This window comes from Olea europaea, unplaced genomic scaffold, assembly GCF_002742605.1.
Source record: "Olea europaea var. sylvestris unplaced genomic scaffold, O_europaea_v1 scaffold1638, whole genome shotgun sequence".
NCBI classification, from domain to species: domain Eukaryota; kingdom Viridiplantae; phylum Streptophyta; class Magnoliopsida; order Lamiales; family Oleaceae; genus Olea; species Olea europaea.
In genome coordinates, this window is record NW_019234030.1 from 29,414 (window position 1) to 48,392 (window position 18,979).

At 31.7% G+C, this 18,979-nt stretch overlaps 1 protein-coding gene across 1 annotated transcript; it reads right to left on the reverse strand.

Annotated features, from left to right (window-relative positions):
- Positions 1 to 1,196: 1,196 nt before the first annotated feature.
- Positions 1,197 to 7,269, reverse strand: LOC111377321. Its single transcript, XM_023000397.1, has 8 exons — positions 7,219 to 7,269; positions 7,083 to 7,133; positions 6,892 to 6,912; positions 6,748 to 6,844; positions 6,147 to 6,210; positions 2,887 to 3,163; positions 2,631 to 2,789; positions 1,197 to 1,359 (listed from the first exon to the last, which is right to left on the reverse strand). The coding sequence occupies exons 1-8, from the start codon at positions 7,267 to 7,269 to the stop codon at positions 1,315 to 1,317; spliced, it is 765 nt and encodes a 254-aa protein (XP_022856165.1). The 3' UTR covers positions 1,197 to 1,314.
- Positions 7,270 to 18,979: the final 11,710 nt, after the last annotated feature.

The following is an 18,979-nucleotide window of genomic DNA, read 5'->3' on the forward strand; positions in this document are numbered from 1 at the left end:
TTAATTTATTCAAATAAACCAAATTATTTTTTTAAAAATAAATTTGCTAACTAGTTAATTTAGTTCAAATCAAAAATATGATTTTTCCAATTTCTAATATTCAATCTAAATCAACTTAGCCCCCGTTTGAACCACATTATTGTAAAAATAAGAATAGTTGTTATAAGCCCCCACACAAAAGATAAAAAGTCAAATATAATGACTTGATGTGATAGATAACGATCATATTTTTCATTTTAATGAAAAAATAATGGGATTCAAACAGGACCTTAATCAAATTGACTTAAATTTTACCCAAATCTGTTATTCTATCCTAGTACCGTTTGTACCGTTCTCCAGATATCGAATTCAAGCTCGACGCCTCTCTTAATTATTGTGAACTCGCTATCTTTCTCTTTCTGTGATTTTAATAATCAAATCTATAAAAAACTTAGAAAAGAGAGAAACAAAAGACAAATAAGGTTGAACTACGTTATTTTGTAAAAGCTAAGATTGAACATGTCATTAGTTGAATTAATGTAGCTTTGTAAATATTAAAAAAATTAAATTATAGTATGAAACTCAAAAATTGAACCGAATGAAACCGAACCCAAACGATTCCAAAATTAAATTTGGACTCGACCGTTCCACTTACTAAATACCCGAAAATTTCGGGTCCGATTTAATTTTTGTTAGAACCAAGCTGAATCGAACCATATCCAATCCTAATAAAAAATGACTCAAATATTTATAAACATCAACCAAACATAGGATAAAGTTAAGCCTCGTTTGACCCCCATTCTTTCCAAATTTTAATGATTGAAGTAGTGTTTTTTTGAAAATTGTGTAATTGAAAAGGAATGAAATTTTTTTTATTTGCATATAATATTATTTTATGGAAAATTGTATGATTACAAATAAGAGAGAGAGAATAATAAGAAAGACCATGGAGGCCAAATATGGACTAAGTGACCAATGCAAACCTAGTGAAACTTTTGCTCTTCAACAATGCACATTGCCACACTTGGGCTCCGTTTGGCACCCATTTTTTTAAAATACATTTTTCTTTCTCTTTTATTCAATCACACATTTTTTATTAAAATAATATTACACATAAATAAAAAAAATTTCCTTATTTTTTAACTATACATTTTTCATCAATTTACTATTTAAAAATACATTTTTACATAAAAATGTCTTCCAAACACCCGTTTGGGGAATACTCAATAATTCCATATATTTTATTCTCACCAAATGACTAATTTCTCTTTCCAATAATACAAGATTAAAATAAGATAAGTCCATGGCATGATAATCTCTCCTACTGCCGGCGACCTAACAACTCTCGCTCCGATTTGGCTTCGACGAAATATATTCAACCTGATTAAAATAGCCAATGCACTAATCTCAAATCAACTTTGGGTAATTGGCACAAAACGTCCCTACCTTTCAAGTCTATTGTGGAAAACTTCCCTACCTTTCATTTTTTGGCATTTTTGCCCTCATTTCAACCTTTTTTTGCGCTGGACGTCCTTCCGTCTATATTCCGTCAGTTTTTCCGTTAAACATTCGGGTAATTGGCACAAAACGTCCCTACCATTCAAGTCTATTGTGGAAAACGTCCATACTTTTCATTTTTTGACATTTTTGCCCTTATTTCAACCTTTCTTTGCGCTGGACGTCCTTCTGTCCATATTCCGTCAGTTTTTTCGTTAATTAAATACAAAAATACCTTTTTCTTTCCATAAACAAGGGTAAAATTGTCCTCACCCACTTCACCCCTTTTTCCCGCCATCAACTTAGGCCATAAGTAACAATAGCAGCAACATGAATCTGAAAATACTTTAAATGATTAAGTTAAATAAAGAAAAAATATCGTAAACACATTATATTTCACAATTCCACAACTACTGTTGCTGTCATCTTTTGTCACTGGAAAAATTTAGAAAGACATATTAAATGGGTAGTCAATTTATAATGAGTCAATTTAAAATGAGCCATTCATCTTCTCCATTGAGCCAAAAAGAGCCATTCACCATTTTGGCTTATTATAAATTGACTACCCATTTAATACGTCTTTCTAAAATTTTTCAGTGACACAAGATGACAGCAACAGTAGTTGTGGAATTGTGAAATATAATGTGTTCACGATATTTTTTCTTTATTGAACTTAATCATTTAAAGTATTTTCAGATTCATGTTACTGCTACTGTTACTTATGGACTAAGTTGATGGCGAGAAAAAGGGGTGAAGTGGGTGAGGACAATTTTACCCTTGTTTATGGAAAGAAAAAGGTATTTTTGTATTTAATTAACGGAAAAACTAACGGAATATGGACGGAAGGACGTCCAGCGCAAAGGTTGAAATGAGGGCAAAAATGCAAAAAAAATGAAAGGTAGGGACGTTTTCCACAATAGACTTGAAAGGTAGGGACGTTTTGTGCCAATTACCCTTTAATTAACGGAAAAACTGACGGAATATGGACGGAAGGACGTCCAGCGCAAAGAAAGGTTGAAATGAGGACAAAAATGCCAAAAAATGAAAGGTAGGGACGTTTTCCACAATAGACTTGAAAGGTAAGGACGTTTTGTGCCAATTACCCAATCAACTTTTATTAGCATAAGTGATCACCGAATTAATAATTAAATCACCTGGTGATCTTCGAAGCTTGGAATCCAATCATTTGTTGCTGGGTTAGTTTTGAAAATTGTCTGTTTAAATCCTCCATTAGTGCCATGGCTTCCTCGTAATTGAAAATGCTCTTCATTTCCGCTCTTTTCCATGTCCCTTTTCATAAAACCATTTCCTGTCTGTTCAGTACAAGAAACCAGAAACCCCCAATTTAATAAGTATTTATGCCAACATATACAAATTCAACAAGCAAAGAAAAGGAATAATTAACCGAACCGTGCGATGCTGTTTATCAATGGATTCCAACTCTTTGTAGTACTGGGTCTCCACAAACTCGTCGTCTTCATCCCCACTTTTCGTTCCAGAAAATATGGTCGATTTGCCGGCGGTGGAAGCTTTAGAATATGATCGAAGGAGGTGATCGTAATTTGAATGTGTACGTAGAGGGAGAAAGTATTGAGAGAATTCTTGAACTTTATCCAGTGGGAAGGCGAAAATTTGAAAACTGCGGGCCAAGACAAAAAATGAAAAAAAGGCTCTGGAGTTGGTGCGCCTTTGGCATGTTTACTTGTCCCCTCGTAGGTCCAAATTTAAATTTTAGCCGACCTACATTTTTCCAATATATATATATATATATCCAAATTTAAATTTTAGCCGACCTACATTTTTCCAATATATATATATATATATCCAAATTTAAATTTTAGCCGACCTATATTTTTCCAACATATATATATATATTTTTAATGGAGTCCAAACATAGGGTATTTTTAATTCAAAATCAATACACTACTTTTTAATTACATATTTTGTGGGATACACAACTTTTTAAACACATAATTTATCAACTTTTATCAAACTTTAATAAAAATTAAATTTTAATCTCCATCCATAGGGGGTTGGAAACATTTTTAGAAAATATAAAGTAAGTACATTTAAACTATTAATTATTATAATCCACACATTTTATGATTCAACTATTATTTCCCCTAAAAAGTTTCTAAGTTATTGATAATATTTTTCAAACAGACGCATATAAGTTTATTTTGTTAGTCGCTATTTGGTACAGATTCTTTAATTAAAAAAAATTTCAAACTCGTTTCCAATCACATTTTTTCCCAATAAAATCTTGTTCTTTGTTGTTCCCAATAGATGTTGGCTTAGATTTAAAGTTAGCATCACTTAAATTAAATGAGAAAACATTGAAGATGAAGTTGTAGTTCTTTTTTTCAGTAAATTGAAATAAGCAATTTGCTATATAAAATGTTGTTTTTTTCTTAAAATATTGTTACATGTACATCTTTTTTTACATTTAGTTTGATATTATTGTGAGATGGAAGGTTTTTACACATTGACTTTAACAACACATTAAATAATCAAAAGAATAATGTTATTTGCAGTCACTCACTGCGACAGTCACGTCTACATAACATACACATGATATGTGATTATGTGATGCATAAATGTGGTTTTTTTTATTAACTTATAGATCAAATAACTAACTGTTATGTATATGCTATATAGAGCGACTATCACAGTGAACAACTGTGAATAGTATTCTCATAATTAATGGCAAAATTTTTGACAAGTGGGGTGTCAAACTTAGCCCCTATTTGGTGGGATTTAAAATCAAATTTTTAGTAAATTTTGATAGAAGTTGATTAAATATATGGTTAAAAAGGTATCAGACCCATAAAATATGTGGTTGAAATTAATTATTGATTTTAATTTAGATTAAAATTTAAATTGTAATCGATACTAAACAGGAGTTTAATTAATGTATACTAAGTGTGTACAACTAGTTTTCTAGGTCCAGACTCTGTTGAAGCCCAAACTGATTTCACTAAGAAAACATCAAATTTGCGTGAAAATCCTCTCTTACCCAACATCATATTTTTGACATCAAATTGATATTGATGAGCAGTGGTCATTTGATATAACATATTGAGCTTTTTCTTATTTTTCTTTTTATTTTGCCCTTCATTTTATATTACAACAAATTTTAATTTCTATCATGTCATTTTATTATTTAATAATTTATATTTATTATAAGTTGATTATTATTTTTCTATAAATTTATGTTTCTTGTGTGAAACTTTTTTTATTATATGTATTTTTTTTAATATAATTTGATGTTAAATGTTGTATCTTTTCTAATTATGGTATTAAATATAATGCTTTTTAAATTTACTAATAAATACAATATTAAATTAACTAAATGTAATTTTTAATTTAATAATTTTAGTAGCAATATAATTTATAATTAAATATTTTTGAAATATATTAATTGTTGAGAATTAAGAAATAAAAAAAATAAAGAAAACAATGTTCATTGGAATGGTAAAATAAATTGGAGATGATTAGAAAATATGATGTGAAAGTTGCATCATTTTAATGTCAAGAGTTGAAGATTGCCTACCAGTGATGTTAAACTTGGTCTAACAATATGATCCTCTCTGTCTATCTCATCAACGAAATTATGTCATCTGCGTAAAATATGATTTATAGGTCTCACAACTTTTTCAATAACAAGTTTTCATCGACTCTTTTCTAAATTTACTAAAAATCTGGTTTTATCTAAACCAAACATGAGGTAGTGATAATAATCTATAAGTTATAATTTTAATCTACCATCAACTCATATTCGTTGCATATAACTGTATTGTGAGTGGGAGAAGAATATTAGCCGCTTAAATCACTAATGATACATCAATTTCAATCCTCTGTACTTTGAGACAGTAACCCAACTCTACACTTTGATAAAAATAAAAATAAAAAAATAGATTTTTAGTAGAGTTTGATAAAAGTTGATTAAATATGTGATTGAGAAGTTGATAAAGTTGCGAGTCACATAAATGAATTTTAAAAAATGGGGACCAAAGAAGATCTAAATATAATCAAATTATTTTTTAATTGCACGAAAGATTCACAACTTTTGCTTAATATGACATTTATATTATCAATCTTTTCTCATCGTATTTTTATATAACATTCTCGTGATAACAATTTCTGTCCAAAAATTTTGTTATGGAGAAAAAAGACTTAATTATTTGTCCTTATATTTTTAAATAAGCTCAAATAAAAACGAATATTAAAGGTCTGCTGGATTTTGATAAATGTTGTAATTAAAAAGCTAATGAAAACACTAAATTTTAGGAAATCTGTGGTTAAAATTAATTATCAACATTAAACTTTTTTTTATTAACATTTAAGCTATCCCAAACAAGCACAAAATTAATACAAATTATTTGTCTCTCATTTTAAAGCAAACTAGTATATAGTTGTTGGAGAAAAATCGTATTTAAAGATAAGATTGGTTAATGAAATGTTAAGGATAAAAATGGGATTAAAAAAGAATTAAGAATATAAATGTGACAATAAATAAATATTACGTTTTTTTAATATAGTTAAATGTGGTGTGTTTATAAAATGATGTGGTGTGAATAGAGCGACCTTTTGCAGAAATATGGATCAAAACCATATTCCCAAAAGTAAAAAATGAAAATAAAAATGTGGCTATAAAGTTACATAAATACTGCCCCCACCCCTCGGCGGGACGGGTCACCTCATACTCATACTCATCCACAAGCACAACACAACCTAAATTAAAGGTGTACAAGAAAAGTCCAATATTAAGTCTATTTGTTAAATAAACAAAAAATTAAAAAATTGCGCATAGTATTATTTAGTGCTGTCTATCAACAAGATTCCACACATGTTTTCTTGATATTGAATTGGATTAATAAGAGGAATTCCAAGTCTTAGTAATCATCTCACCGAATTTTGCAAGAAGCTCTCATAATTTGATTATTAAAATGGTTAGTTTAATTAGCTAATTTGTATGAATTCTTCAAAATAATTTGATAATTCAATTAAAGATAACATTAATTGATACTAGATTAAATACATAGTTCTCCTGAAAACGATATTTTACTTACACTCTATTACTTCTTTACGATACCGTACACTTGCGAGAATTCGTATGATCACACCTCATTGGCGACAATTAGTTTCTTGATGGAGGATTTACATTGTTTTTTACGATCATAATTATTTCTATTGTCAATAATCACCTTCTAACAAAATTTATGAATTTGTAGATGAGCCCTTTTTTAGGTTCTGAGTCTTCTCACTGACTTGTTTCGACCTGGCATCGGTTTTGGACGATTGTTCCTCGCCCTTTGAAACTAACATGCCAGGAGGAACTTAAAATTGTTTTTGCATTTGTTCTCAACTGCAAATGTTCAATTTAGCGCAAAAAGGGAGAAGGAAAAGAATTACCAGAATCTGGCATTCTCCTGTCTATATATGCGGGAAAAATAATAATAATAATTAACAAAAAAACTTAAAAGATTTTGTTTTTCTCTTTTTGTTACAGCACAGATTCAATGTCTCAACGACGAGTTTGGTTGATAATGAAAATCTGCAAGAGTTCGAAATTCACTTATAAGAAACAAATTTCCCTTGCTCACATGCCTGCGCGTATATGGAATGTTTGATGCAAAAGCTAAAAAGAAACATGTCTGTTACCCATCAAATGTGAACACAAAATAATTTGCAGAAATCAATCTAAAAATCATGAAATCTATATTAACATATTCATTGTACTCTGTTTTCTTCAATTCTATTTATCTTTCTTCTTTTTCCCTGTTTCACCATATTCATGGTGCTCTGTTTTCTGATGTGTAATATTCATAAAGACAAAATGGGCAACAAGCAGATAAAATAGTCCCATAATCAGCATCCTCTCTATTATTTTATAATATATGCAGAAAAACAGTACAGCAACACAACTTAGTATGGCGATAGATAGAGCAATTCATGAAGATTGATGATTATTTGTTAACAGAAAGAAAATATAAAAAACAGAGGATGCCTGGGTTGATCAAGTCAAGGACTGAAAGCTTTCACGCAATTAAGCTTCTTTAGCTTTCGAAAGAAAGACTTGAAGATTCTGAGCTTGATGGCTCCTCGCCTTGGGACGGTAAAACTTCCAGATGGCGCACCCATTTTCTTTGGTTTTTCTGCAGGCTTGTCTGCAAATGGGGTATTTGCAGATTCTGGAACCACCCAATTCTCCATGTCCATGCTCTTTTTCTCCATCTTTATGCGAGTTTGTGGGAGTGAGTGAGAGAGAGACTATTAAATTTTTGAACAACTCGCTTACAAAAACTAATATGGGAAGTGGGTTCCATGCCAGACCTTTGGTGTGCGCGAACACCAACCCTGTAACCCTAAAAAATCCTTCACTAGTAACTGGAATCAGGGTTTGTGAAAGCGAAAGCAAAAGCTAATGTGAGAAGTGGGTCCCATGCCAGACCTTTGGTGTGCGCGAACACCAACCCTTTAACCCTAAAAAATCCTTCACTAGTAACTGGAATCTGGGGACACCCGGTTAAATGTAAAAAATTGAAAATAAAAAAATTAAAAGAAACTTCGTTCATTCAATTATTCGACTCATAAAAGTCATACTTTTTTGGTTTAGTATGCAATTTTTCCATCATATAAATAGAATATTATTCTTTGTATCTAAAATTTATCCAAAATATATTTATTAATGTATAAATAAAACTTCTTTTAAAAATTTTAAAAAATAGATTTAAAATCTACAAAGAATTGTCGCATTAAATAGATATCAGCTAAAAAATGAGTTTATGTGTAAAATTATTGGAAGAATGTATTCTTGAAAATAGATCTGAAGGAAAAATGAGTTTTGTAAAAATGTTTTGAGTATCATTATTAAAATATTAATTTTTAAACTCATTTTCAACTAAACATTTTCTCGATAAAATAATTTTATAATAAAATATTTTACATGTAAATCAAAAAATATTTTTCTACATTAGCCATATATTTTTAAAAAAATTATTTTTACAAAACTCATTTTGAAGAAATAATGGGCATCAACAGGGCTATATTTCAATCGCATATTCTCTAAAAATAAATAATAAAAAATTTATATTACGTAGAGATGGGGTTGGGACAAATCCTAAAGATAATTGTTTCTCTCAACTCCAACTTTCTCTCTCTTAATTATTAAAGGTAATTGTTGCTCTCGTGGATTTTTATTTTATTTTATTTTTTCCAAATTTTGGGTGATTAGATTTTGTGACCTCTAATAAAAATTTTGTGATCCATAACTCAATAAATTTTGTGAACAGGATATATTATGCATTATACTTATGTTTTATTATTTTGATTTCATCCTACCAATAAAGAGTAAATATGGTTCAGGAAATATTGATTTCGAGCTTTAAGTATTTCTTAATTTTGTTGTATATTAAATAATTTTTTTTATCCTTAACGTAGAAATAACTTGATTATTGAAAGTATAATTAATTAAAAGGTAAGGATTTACTTAATTTTTGCCGAGAAAGAATCAATTAATGGGCTCAAGTATCGCAATATAACACAAAGGAATTCGACAAATTTTTAATTATCGGTCTGATGAAATGTAATTAAAATTAGTTATTGATTTTTACCTAAAAATTTTAATAAATATTCTATGCCAAACAGGACGAGTAATTCTTGTTATACATAGAAATGATAATTATATGACATGTCATGCTAAGAATGAAAATTATGTTAACACCTCATTGATGAAGCATAATTAGTTCTTAACTCTCTATAGAGTGTTCATATTTTGTTCAAACAAATATTAGGCCAACAGTATAAAATCTCATTCTTTTTAAAAACTTTGAATTTTTGTTTAAACTTAAAATAAATAAATATCCTTGTTTGAACCACATTATATATCTAAAAATGCATTTTTGAATAATATATTGATGGGAAATGTGTGATTAAAAAATAAAAATAAAAATTGGATTTGCGTGTAATATTATTTTATTAAAAAATGTGTGGTTAAAATGATGTCAAATCACCGTTTAAAAATGTATTTTTTAAAAAATGTGGCTTAAACATGGCCGCTCATAATGTTAAAAGCAAGTGCTAATTAGTAACTACTGAGACACATCCTTGCTGCTACTCTTTCAAAAGATTGCTACTTCTCAAGCAGGCTTTTGAAATGGCTCTGATACCAAATATCCAGAAAGAGTCCCTAATTAAAAGGGATTAATAACAAAGCTAACAGAAACGTTAAAAAAACCTAAGCTTTAACAAATTGTACGAACATCTGAAATTGTCCATATGACAGATCATTCACAAATTGGATCTCTTAGATAAGCTTTGACAGAGGCATCATTCTTCTCCCCCATCTGTTTTTGAAATGAATCCCAAATATTTCTTTTTTATTCTGCACGTTTAAGGGTCTGTTTTAGCATTTTTTTATGTCTTGAGTCAATTTTAGGCTATTTTTGTCATTTTAGCAGTTTTGTAATTTTATTAAAATATGTTTTGCAGTTTCTTAGTTTATTCGAATATATCTACCGAATTAAGATTTTTTTAACTCTTTAAATATTTTTTTAACGGTTTGAAAACCGGTTATTAACACAAAACGTCCTTCATTTGAAGTTTATTGTGCAAAATGTCCTCACCTTACATTTTTCACCCCTATTTACACATTTCATTGTGAAAATTATCATTTTCATCCAATTTCTCTATACAAAGCTATAAAATGACGAATATATCTTCTTATTTAAATAAAAAAGAAAAAAAAACTAATTGCAAACATAGTCTCAAATATTTTAAAAAGTGCAAACAAGTTCTAAATAAATTATTAAAAATAGAAATAATAAAAAATAGTAATTCTCTTTCTTTTTCATTCCTCCTCCTACTCCACCACCGGATTAAAGAACTAATCCTACTTGAATTTTCAGATAACAGAAAACCCATCACATTTGAATCCACGGTTCTGATCCACAATCTTTTCTTGATGAGTTGAATATATATCTGATCAATTTTTTGTAACTAAATTAATCCCTTGTGTACAAAACATAACATGAATTTCAAATAGAGAGACGAAGAGCAAACAATTCTTAATGAATTTTAGGAATTATTACAAACCACCTCAGATTTCTGGGGCAGCTGCAGACCGCACGCATAAGCTCGCCACCTGTTCCTTCTTCTCCGTTGGCCATGAATTCTCGACATCCGTCCACAGCATAGCCGCCGATGTTGGCTGCTTAGTTTTTCTGACATTCTGCATACATCCCCCACCAACCGCCACAACTACCTCCATTTTCCCTCGCCTCCTCTCAAAAATGAAATCCCCTCACAATTTCCCCTTCACCGCCCGATTCCCACGAAATCCTCTCAAATCCAAGAAAAACTCCTCTTCTTCTACGGTTATCGGAAGGCCACCCACTTAATAAGAATTTTTGAATGGTTTTACGAAGAAAAAATGGTGGCTTCTGGGATTGGGATTTCAAGTTTTCAAATTCCAATTTTTCTTTCAAGTTTTCAAATTGCAATTTTTCTTGGTGGGTTAGGTGAGAGGGTGTTGGGTTGGCCAGGTCGGCGATGGCCGATGGGTTTTCTATTATCTGAAGTACAATCGGGATTAGTTCTTTAACTTGGTGGTGGTGGCGTTGGAGGAGGAGTGGGCGAAGGGAAGAAAGGAAGAGAATTCCCCCCTTTTTTTCTTAATTAATTTATTTAGGACGGGTCTGCAATTTTTAATAATATTTGAAAATATTGTTGCAGTTTGTTTTTATTTTTCTTTTATTTTTCTTTTATTTTATTTAAATACGAGGATATAGTCATACATTTTTATTGAGAAATTGGATAGAAATGAAGATTTTTATAATAAAATTTGTAAAAAATGATAATAAAAAACAGTTGTGCTATCTGCACAGACTCTTTTACACAGGATCTGTACATGTGCACACATATGGGGGTAGATCCCACATATGAGGTGCACATGTGGGGTCCATCCCATGTGAGAGCTCCTTTACCACCTTGTGCAAAAGAGTCTGTGCAGGGAGCTTTATTCAATAAAAAAAAGTATGATGAGACATTTTGCACATTAAACTTCATATGGATGTTTTGTGCTATTAACCCGTTTGAAAACCCTACAGCCATATTTTTATTAATAACAATTCAGTTTTTCCGTTATCTAGTGAATTCCAATATTTGTCACGTCCATTTAAGCAAAATTCGAATAGCACATGTTTGTGTCTTATGAATAAGATTTTTGTTTTTTGTTTTGTTTTTTTCCTTCCTACATCACACTTGGCAGTTACTTTCATAATATTTGACAAGGATTTACACTTTTTTTTTTTACAATTATTATTATTTCTATCGACGATAATCACTTTCTAACAAATTTTATGAATTTGCAGATGAGCCTTTTTAAGGTTCGAAGAATGGAATCTTCTCACCAACTTGCTTCAACCTGGCATCGATTTTGCAAGATTGATCCTCGCCCTTTGAAACTAACATGCCAGAAGGAATTTAAAATTTTGTTTGCACAAAGATGGAAGGAAGACTGCATAAGGAGCTGCACATTTGTTCTCAACTGCAAGATCTCTTCAATTTAACGCAAAAAGGGGGAAGGAAAAATGTGACATCAGAATCTGGCATTCTCCTATCTATGTTGACAAAATTAAGGATTCTGTTTTTCTCCTTTTTTGAACTACACAGATTCAATGTCTCAATCCTACTTTTGGTTGATAATGATAAATCGGAAAAGTTCGAATTTCACTTATAAGCTACAAATTTCCCTTTTCTCGTATGCCTGCCCATATATAGTATGTTTGATTCAGATGAAGTTGTGGTGCAAAAGCTAAAAAGAAACATATCCATCCAACGTGAACAAAAAATAATTTGCAAAAATCGATCTAAAAATCATGAAAACTATATAAACAAATCGAATGGTATGAAAACAGATTTGAAACGGATAATGGATAGGTAACTTTGTGTAAAAGTGATTAAGTAACCTGTAACCAAAATAAATGTTATTAATTACTAATTTAATTAACTCTTCAATTTTAAACCGTCCTAGGATTTTCATTCAACATGTGTATTTTTTTGCCTACATGGACCAACTGAATTGAGATGAATGATTAATCTTTGAATTAATTAGAGTTGTCTGAAAATGGTGTATTTGCGGATTCAAGAACCCAATTCTCCATGTCCAAGCTATTTTTCTCAATCTTTATGTGAGTTTTCCTGCTAGTAACAGGAACTTGGGAGAAAAATAAAGAGAAACAGTGAAGAATTTCGTTAGTATGGATGTAAAAGGATTTTTATAATATGTTTTTTATTCTTTGAATTATTTTCGTTAAAATGTGATCGATAAATAAGCATATAAGAAGTGGACAAGATCGATCAGTTCAACTGGATACTGGGAACCATGGGCGGAGCCAATGCATGTCCAGTGCGGGTAGATGCCCGCACTGGACTTTTGGGCAGAATTTTTTTTCCTGGAAACCCACTTTTAAAGTTTCAGATATCAATAGTAGTGAATATCCATATTCTTTTTCCAATATTCGATGTCCAGCTCAGAGAGAGAAGCCCCATTAGACCCATTCCCTCAAAATTCAATTGACCCAAACCCATTCATTCATTTGAATCAATTCAACCCTTTGTCTGTAGTGAGAGAATTCGTCCCTGTTGCAGAGTCGTAATTCCTGTTCCCTCAGAATATTAAAACTCGCAAGGAACAAGTGAAATATATAAATTATGTCGTTTTTAGTATTATCGTACTATTATTTTATTTTTTTAGCGTCATTAAATCTATGACCAAAACCTCGACATTCGCCATCGAAAATTTTTTGCCCGCGCTAAACTAAAATTCCGGCTCCACCCCTGCTGGGAATTGGTTTGAAATTCAACCCTGTTAAATGTAAAAATTTGAAAATATAAAAACTAAAAGAATCTTCGCTTATTTAATTAATTATTCTATTCCAAAGGATTCTTTCTTTTAAAGCGCTGTTGCTGGAACTTCACTTATTTAATTATTCGATGCTTAAAAGTTATACTTTTTGGGTTTAATATATGTGGACCCATTTTTTGATCTGAATATTATTCTTTGTATCTAAAATTTATCCAAAACTATATTTATTAATGGATAATAAAACTTCTTTTAAAAAATAAAATAAAATAGATTTAATATTATCTTCAAAGAATTATCTCATTAAATAGATATCAACTAAAAAGTTTAAAAATAATAATAAAATAAAATTGAGTTTTATATATGAAATTATTTTAATTGAATTTCATTAAAATGAGAGCCCGTGTTTGAGCCCCCTAATTAAAATATTGCTTTCATTTTTTTTAAACTCAATTTTAACCACACATTTCTCAATAAAATAATTTTATAATAAAATATTTTGCACTTAAATTCAAATTTTTTTCTACATTTTAACCATATATTTTTCAAAAAACCACTATTAAAAACTCATTTTGATAAAATAATGATCATCAATAGAGTTATATTTCAACCACATGTTCTACAAAAATCAATATTACAAAATTTATATTCCTAAAGACAGGGTTCAAACAAATCCTAAAGATAATCATCTCTCTCACACTCCAACTTTCTATCTCTCTCTCAATTTTCTCTCTCTTAGTTATTCAAATATTGTTTCTCCCACCCGCCATTTTCTATCCCTTACAAATGCTCTCTCGGATCTCAAAATTTTGGATTTTCTTATTCCAAATTTACGTGGTAGGATTTTGTAACCTTTAATAAAAAATTGTGACATATAATTCAATAAATTACTGTCACACTATTAAAAAACACAACCATTTCCACTTCGGATCCACCTCCAACCTACTACCAGAACCATCATCATCACCGTCACCACCACCTCATGCACCTGCAATCTACAACCACCACGCCACCTCCACACTTTTAAAAAACATTGGCTACATCGAACTGGTTTGTTATGGACAAAAAATTACTTAAAATACAACAAAATTAAGAAATACTTAAGGCCCTTGGTCAATCTTTCCTGAACTAAATTTACTCTTTTTTGGCGGGATGAAATCAAGTATAAACTGGGATTCAGAATCTCACATGAAATTAGAGATTCAAGGGTGATTAGATGATCACTGTTTCCATTTTCAAAAGGGTAATATCCCTTCCATCTGCCTAATAATTGGTTTCTTAAAGATGTTTTATGGTGTATTATATTATATATTTTTGGCGAATTTTGAAACAATTATTATGGATTCTTTTAGGTACTCGAAGAGAATTCTTTCTGGTTATACCATAATTTCATTCACCAATTTGTAAATCCACAACCACCACGCCACCTCCACACTATTCTGAAACACAGAAAAAACCATTGGCTGCATCGAACTGGTTTGTTATTGGTACAACTCCACCGTCGTCGGCCACCACCTCAAATCCTCAACCATCACCACTACCTCCACTTTAAATCCATCACGATCTCCACTTCCAACACATCACCACAACCGGTACCTCAAATCCAGCACCATCTTCGCCTTTAAAGTTGTTCGGCTCACAACACATGGATTGGCCGTAAGAAATTCTTTCACTCGTAGAAAGTTGACAACACATTTTTGTTTGTGGCTGTAAATGTATATAGTTGAGAGAGAAGGAGTGAGTGAGTGAGACATAGATTTTGATAGGTTCCTTTTGCATGTGGAGTGAGCGAGGGAGGGTACTTATGTAAAAGATATTTACGGTTGGATAACGTAGAGTTGGGTTGTGGGGGTGAGGTGTATGACCTATGTGCTCAAATGTGTTATATGTATAGAAAGTGAGGCGCATGTGATTGTTGTGGAGTATATATTTATTTTTAAATTAAAAAATAATTATAACTTGAATTTTGACGGCGATGAAGATAATAATAATAATAATAAATAATTGATGAATTTGGATCCTTAAGTGAATGCAATTTTTTCAATCTGGATGTTCATCGATAATCCAACTTTCATCCTTTGTTTCCCGTATCGGATTTTTATTTTCTTTCCATCTTCTATGACCTGTTAGTAACTTTTTCTTCATCTCTCCAAATCGAAAATTCTTTTAATCTCATTTCAAATCTGAATGACCTTCGAACTAACAATGTTTGATAAAAGTTTGTGCAAGATAATGAAGGGACTTTCTTCCTTGCTGCATATGATGACCATATAGTTACTGAAGAAAGTGGACAGGGGAAAAAATTAATTGAATCTCCAGTCTACAAACACCAAACGTAATCATCTTTTCCTCCCCTTGCACTGTCGTCATTTGTTCTAGATGCTGCAAAAAGGAGAGAATTTGATGTATATTTGTAAAGTAAACAAAAAGTTAAAATCTTGTAGATAGGATAATTCAGTGTTGTTTATCAACAAGTATGCATACAAATTATCGTGATGTTGAATTGGATTAAAATGGATTAATAAGAGAGATTCGAAATCTTAGCAATCATCTTATCCAATTTTACAAAAAGCTCTAATAATTTGCTCATTAGAACAGTTAGTTTAATTAGTTAATTTGTATGAATTCTTCAAACAAATTTGATTATTCGATTAAAGATAACAATAATTGACACTAGATTAAGTACACAGTCCTTGTGGGAATGATATCTATTTTTACGATCTGTTACTTATTCACGAAACCGTACACTAGCGAGAATTAGTATGATCACACCTCATTGGCAGTTAGTTTCTTGATATTTGATCATTTGATGGAGGATTTGCAATGTTTTTTACAGTCAAAATTATTTATATTGACAATAATCACGCTCTAACAAATTTTATGAATTTGCAGATGATCCCTTTTTTAGGTTCTGAATCTTCTCACCTCACCGACTTGCTTCGACCTGGCATTGGTTTTACACGATTGATCCTCGCCCTTTTAGACTAACATTGTTTTCAACTGCAAGATCTCTTCAATACAGGAGGAATTTAAAATTGTTTTTGCATGAAGATGGAAGGAAGACAACATAAAGAGCGGCACATTTGTTCTCAACTGCAAGATCTCTTCAATTTAACGCAAAATGGGAGAAGGAAAATTGAAACGGGTTGAATTGTCGGAATCTGGCGTTCTCCTATCTATATGTGGAAAAAAAGAAAAAAAAAAACACACTTAAAAACGGTTTTGTTTTTCTCCTTTTTGTACAGCACAGATTCAATGTCTCAATGCTGATTTTTGTTGATAATGAAAATCTGCAAGAGTTCGAAATTCACTTATAACCTACAAATTTCCCTTGCTCACATGCCCTTGCGTACATGGAATTTTTGGTGAAAAAGATAAAAAGAAATATGTCTGTTATCCATCCAATGCGAACACAAAATAGTTTGCAGAAATCAATATAAAAATCATGAAAACTATATAAACAACATATTATGATGCTCTATTTTCTTCCGTGTGTAACATTCATAAAGACAAAATGGGCAACATGCAGATAAAATAGCAGCATAATCAGCATCCTCTCTCTCTCTCTCTCTCTTATATATATATATATATATATATGAAGAAAAACAATACAACTACAACTTAGGATGGCGATAGATAGAGTAATGTGGCAGATGTAATTCTTCTGCATGAAGATTGATGAATAGTTGTTAACAAAAAGAAAAAATATAAATGTGAGAATATAGTTCACCTAACACCATCCAATGCTGTGACTTGATGGTATTGATGTTGACACAATAAGATCTTCCCACGTTTTTGGCAGAGGCATGGTCTTTCCTTCCTTCCCCTTCTTATGTAGACTTACCCTCTACCATTTCAAGAAGAGCAGCTCTCGGTTTTTTCTCCCAGCAGAAAGTGAGCTCTCGATTTTAGCTTAAGGTGGTGGTTCTTTGCCGGATTTTTTCCCCTCTCTCTTGGAAGGTGATTTGCAAGTCATGGAGGGTTGTTCCTGAGCCCAAAAACACCCATAAATCGAAGAAGAAGCCGCTGAAACGAGGAAGGAAAACTGCAGAAGTTTCGGCCAAAGACAGGTTGCATTTTTCCATCCCTTTTCATTGTTTTGCCTTAGAATTTCTTCTATTGGTTGATGTTTTGGTTGATTGAACTCCTAGGATCTCCAACAAACTGGTATCAGAGCTAGGAGGAGTGATATTAGTCCAAAATCGATCAAAAACCAGCAAGGAAATCGCCATTACCACTTTCTGACCGAATCTGAAAACTTGATTTCCGGCCAACCTATTGACTTTCCGGCGAAATGGACCATGGAACCATGACCAACAGGAGGAGGCGCACCCTGTGGTGGGGCGCGTGACCGGCGGTGGCGCGTGGACTCCGGTGGCGGAGCGTGGCCGGACCTCCGACGAGCTTTTTTTGGGCAGTTTACTTATTTTGACGTCCTGAACGCACTGATGTCGTTTGTTTTCTGTTTCAGATTTTACAGAAAAAGTTGGACGATTTTGCCCCTAGCTTGACGTCTACGGCAATTTGGTTCAGAAACTTGGTGGTATATTTGCTGTTTGTCAACAGTAGTTTGGTAAGATTATTCCAAACTCTCCGTTAGGTTAAGTTTGGTATCCTTACCGGTTTATGCATGGTTATTGCTTGGTTGCTTATTTGTGAATTCTGTTGATTGAATTCTTGTGATTAATTTGTAACCTGGAATCATATTTACCTGCTTTATATACCTGTGTTTCGTGAACGGATTATTTCACTGTTGTGCTTCATTTCTAAAAATTGTTTTTAAACTCGGTACTCAGTTTTATATTGATCATTTGGAAAAGAATTTTTCAAAACCTTTTTTTGTTGTGTCCACGAGTGCAGGCCACTCTTTTATAGAATCTATAATGGGTTCGAGGGTCGAATTATCGCAATTCGATGGAAAGGGGGATTACTCGATATGGAAACAGAAAATGAGGGCCATTTTGGTCCAACAGAGAGTTGCTAAAGCTCTTGATGATCCCGCTACATTTTCTGATGAGTTAAAAGCTAAAACAACTGAAATTGAAGACATGAATGAAATTGCTTACAGTTATATAATTTTGCATCTATCTGACAATATTGTGAGACAAGTTGATAGTGCTAAAACTGCTAGAGCTTTGTGGATTGCTTTAGATGCCCTGTTCTTAACTAAAACTTTACCTAACAAAATATACCTATTGGAGAAGTTGTTTAGTTTTAAGATGGACCCGGGGAAGGATGTCGAGGGGAATTTGAGTGACTTTAGCATAATTGTTAAGAGTCTAGCTCATAATGATAAAACATTTGATGATGAGGATTTAGCTGTCATATTGCTAAACTCTTTGCCCGAATCTTACAGAGAAATGAAAAATGCCATAAAGTATGGTAGGGACACTCTCACTCAAGCTATTGTTTCTGATGCTTTAAAATCAAGAGAACTTGAATTAAAAAGAGAGAACAGAATTCATTCTCGTGAAGAGAGTCTATTTGTTAGGGGAAGATCTGAAAAGAAAGAATTCAACTTCCATAACAAGAAGGGGAGAGGAAAATCTAAAATGAGATCCAAATCTAAAGATAAAAGCGGTAAGAAATGTTATCACTGTGGAAAGTTAGGACATTTCAAGAAAGACTGCTTTGACT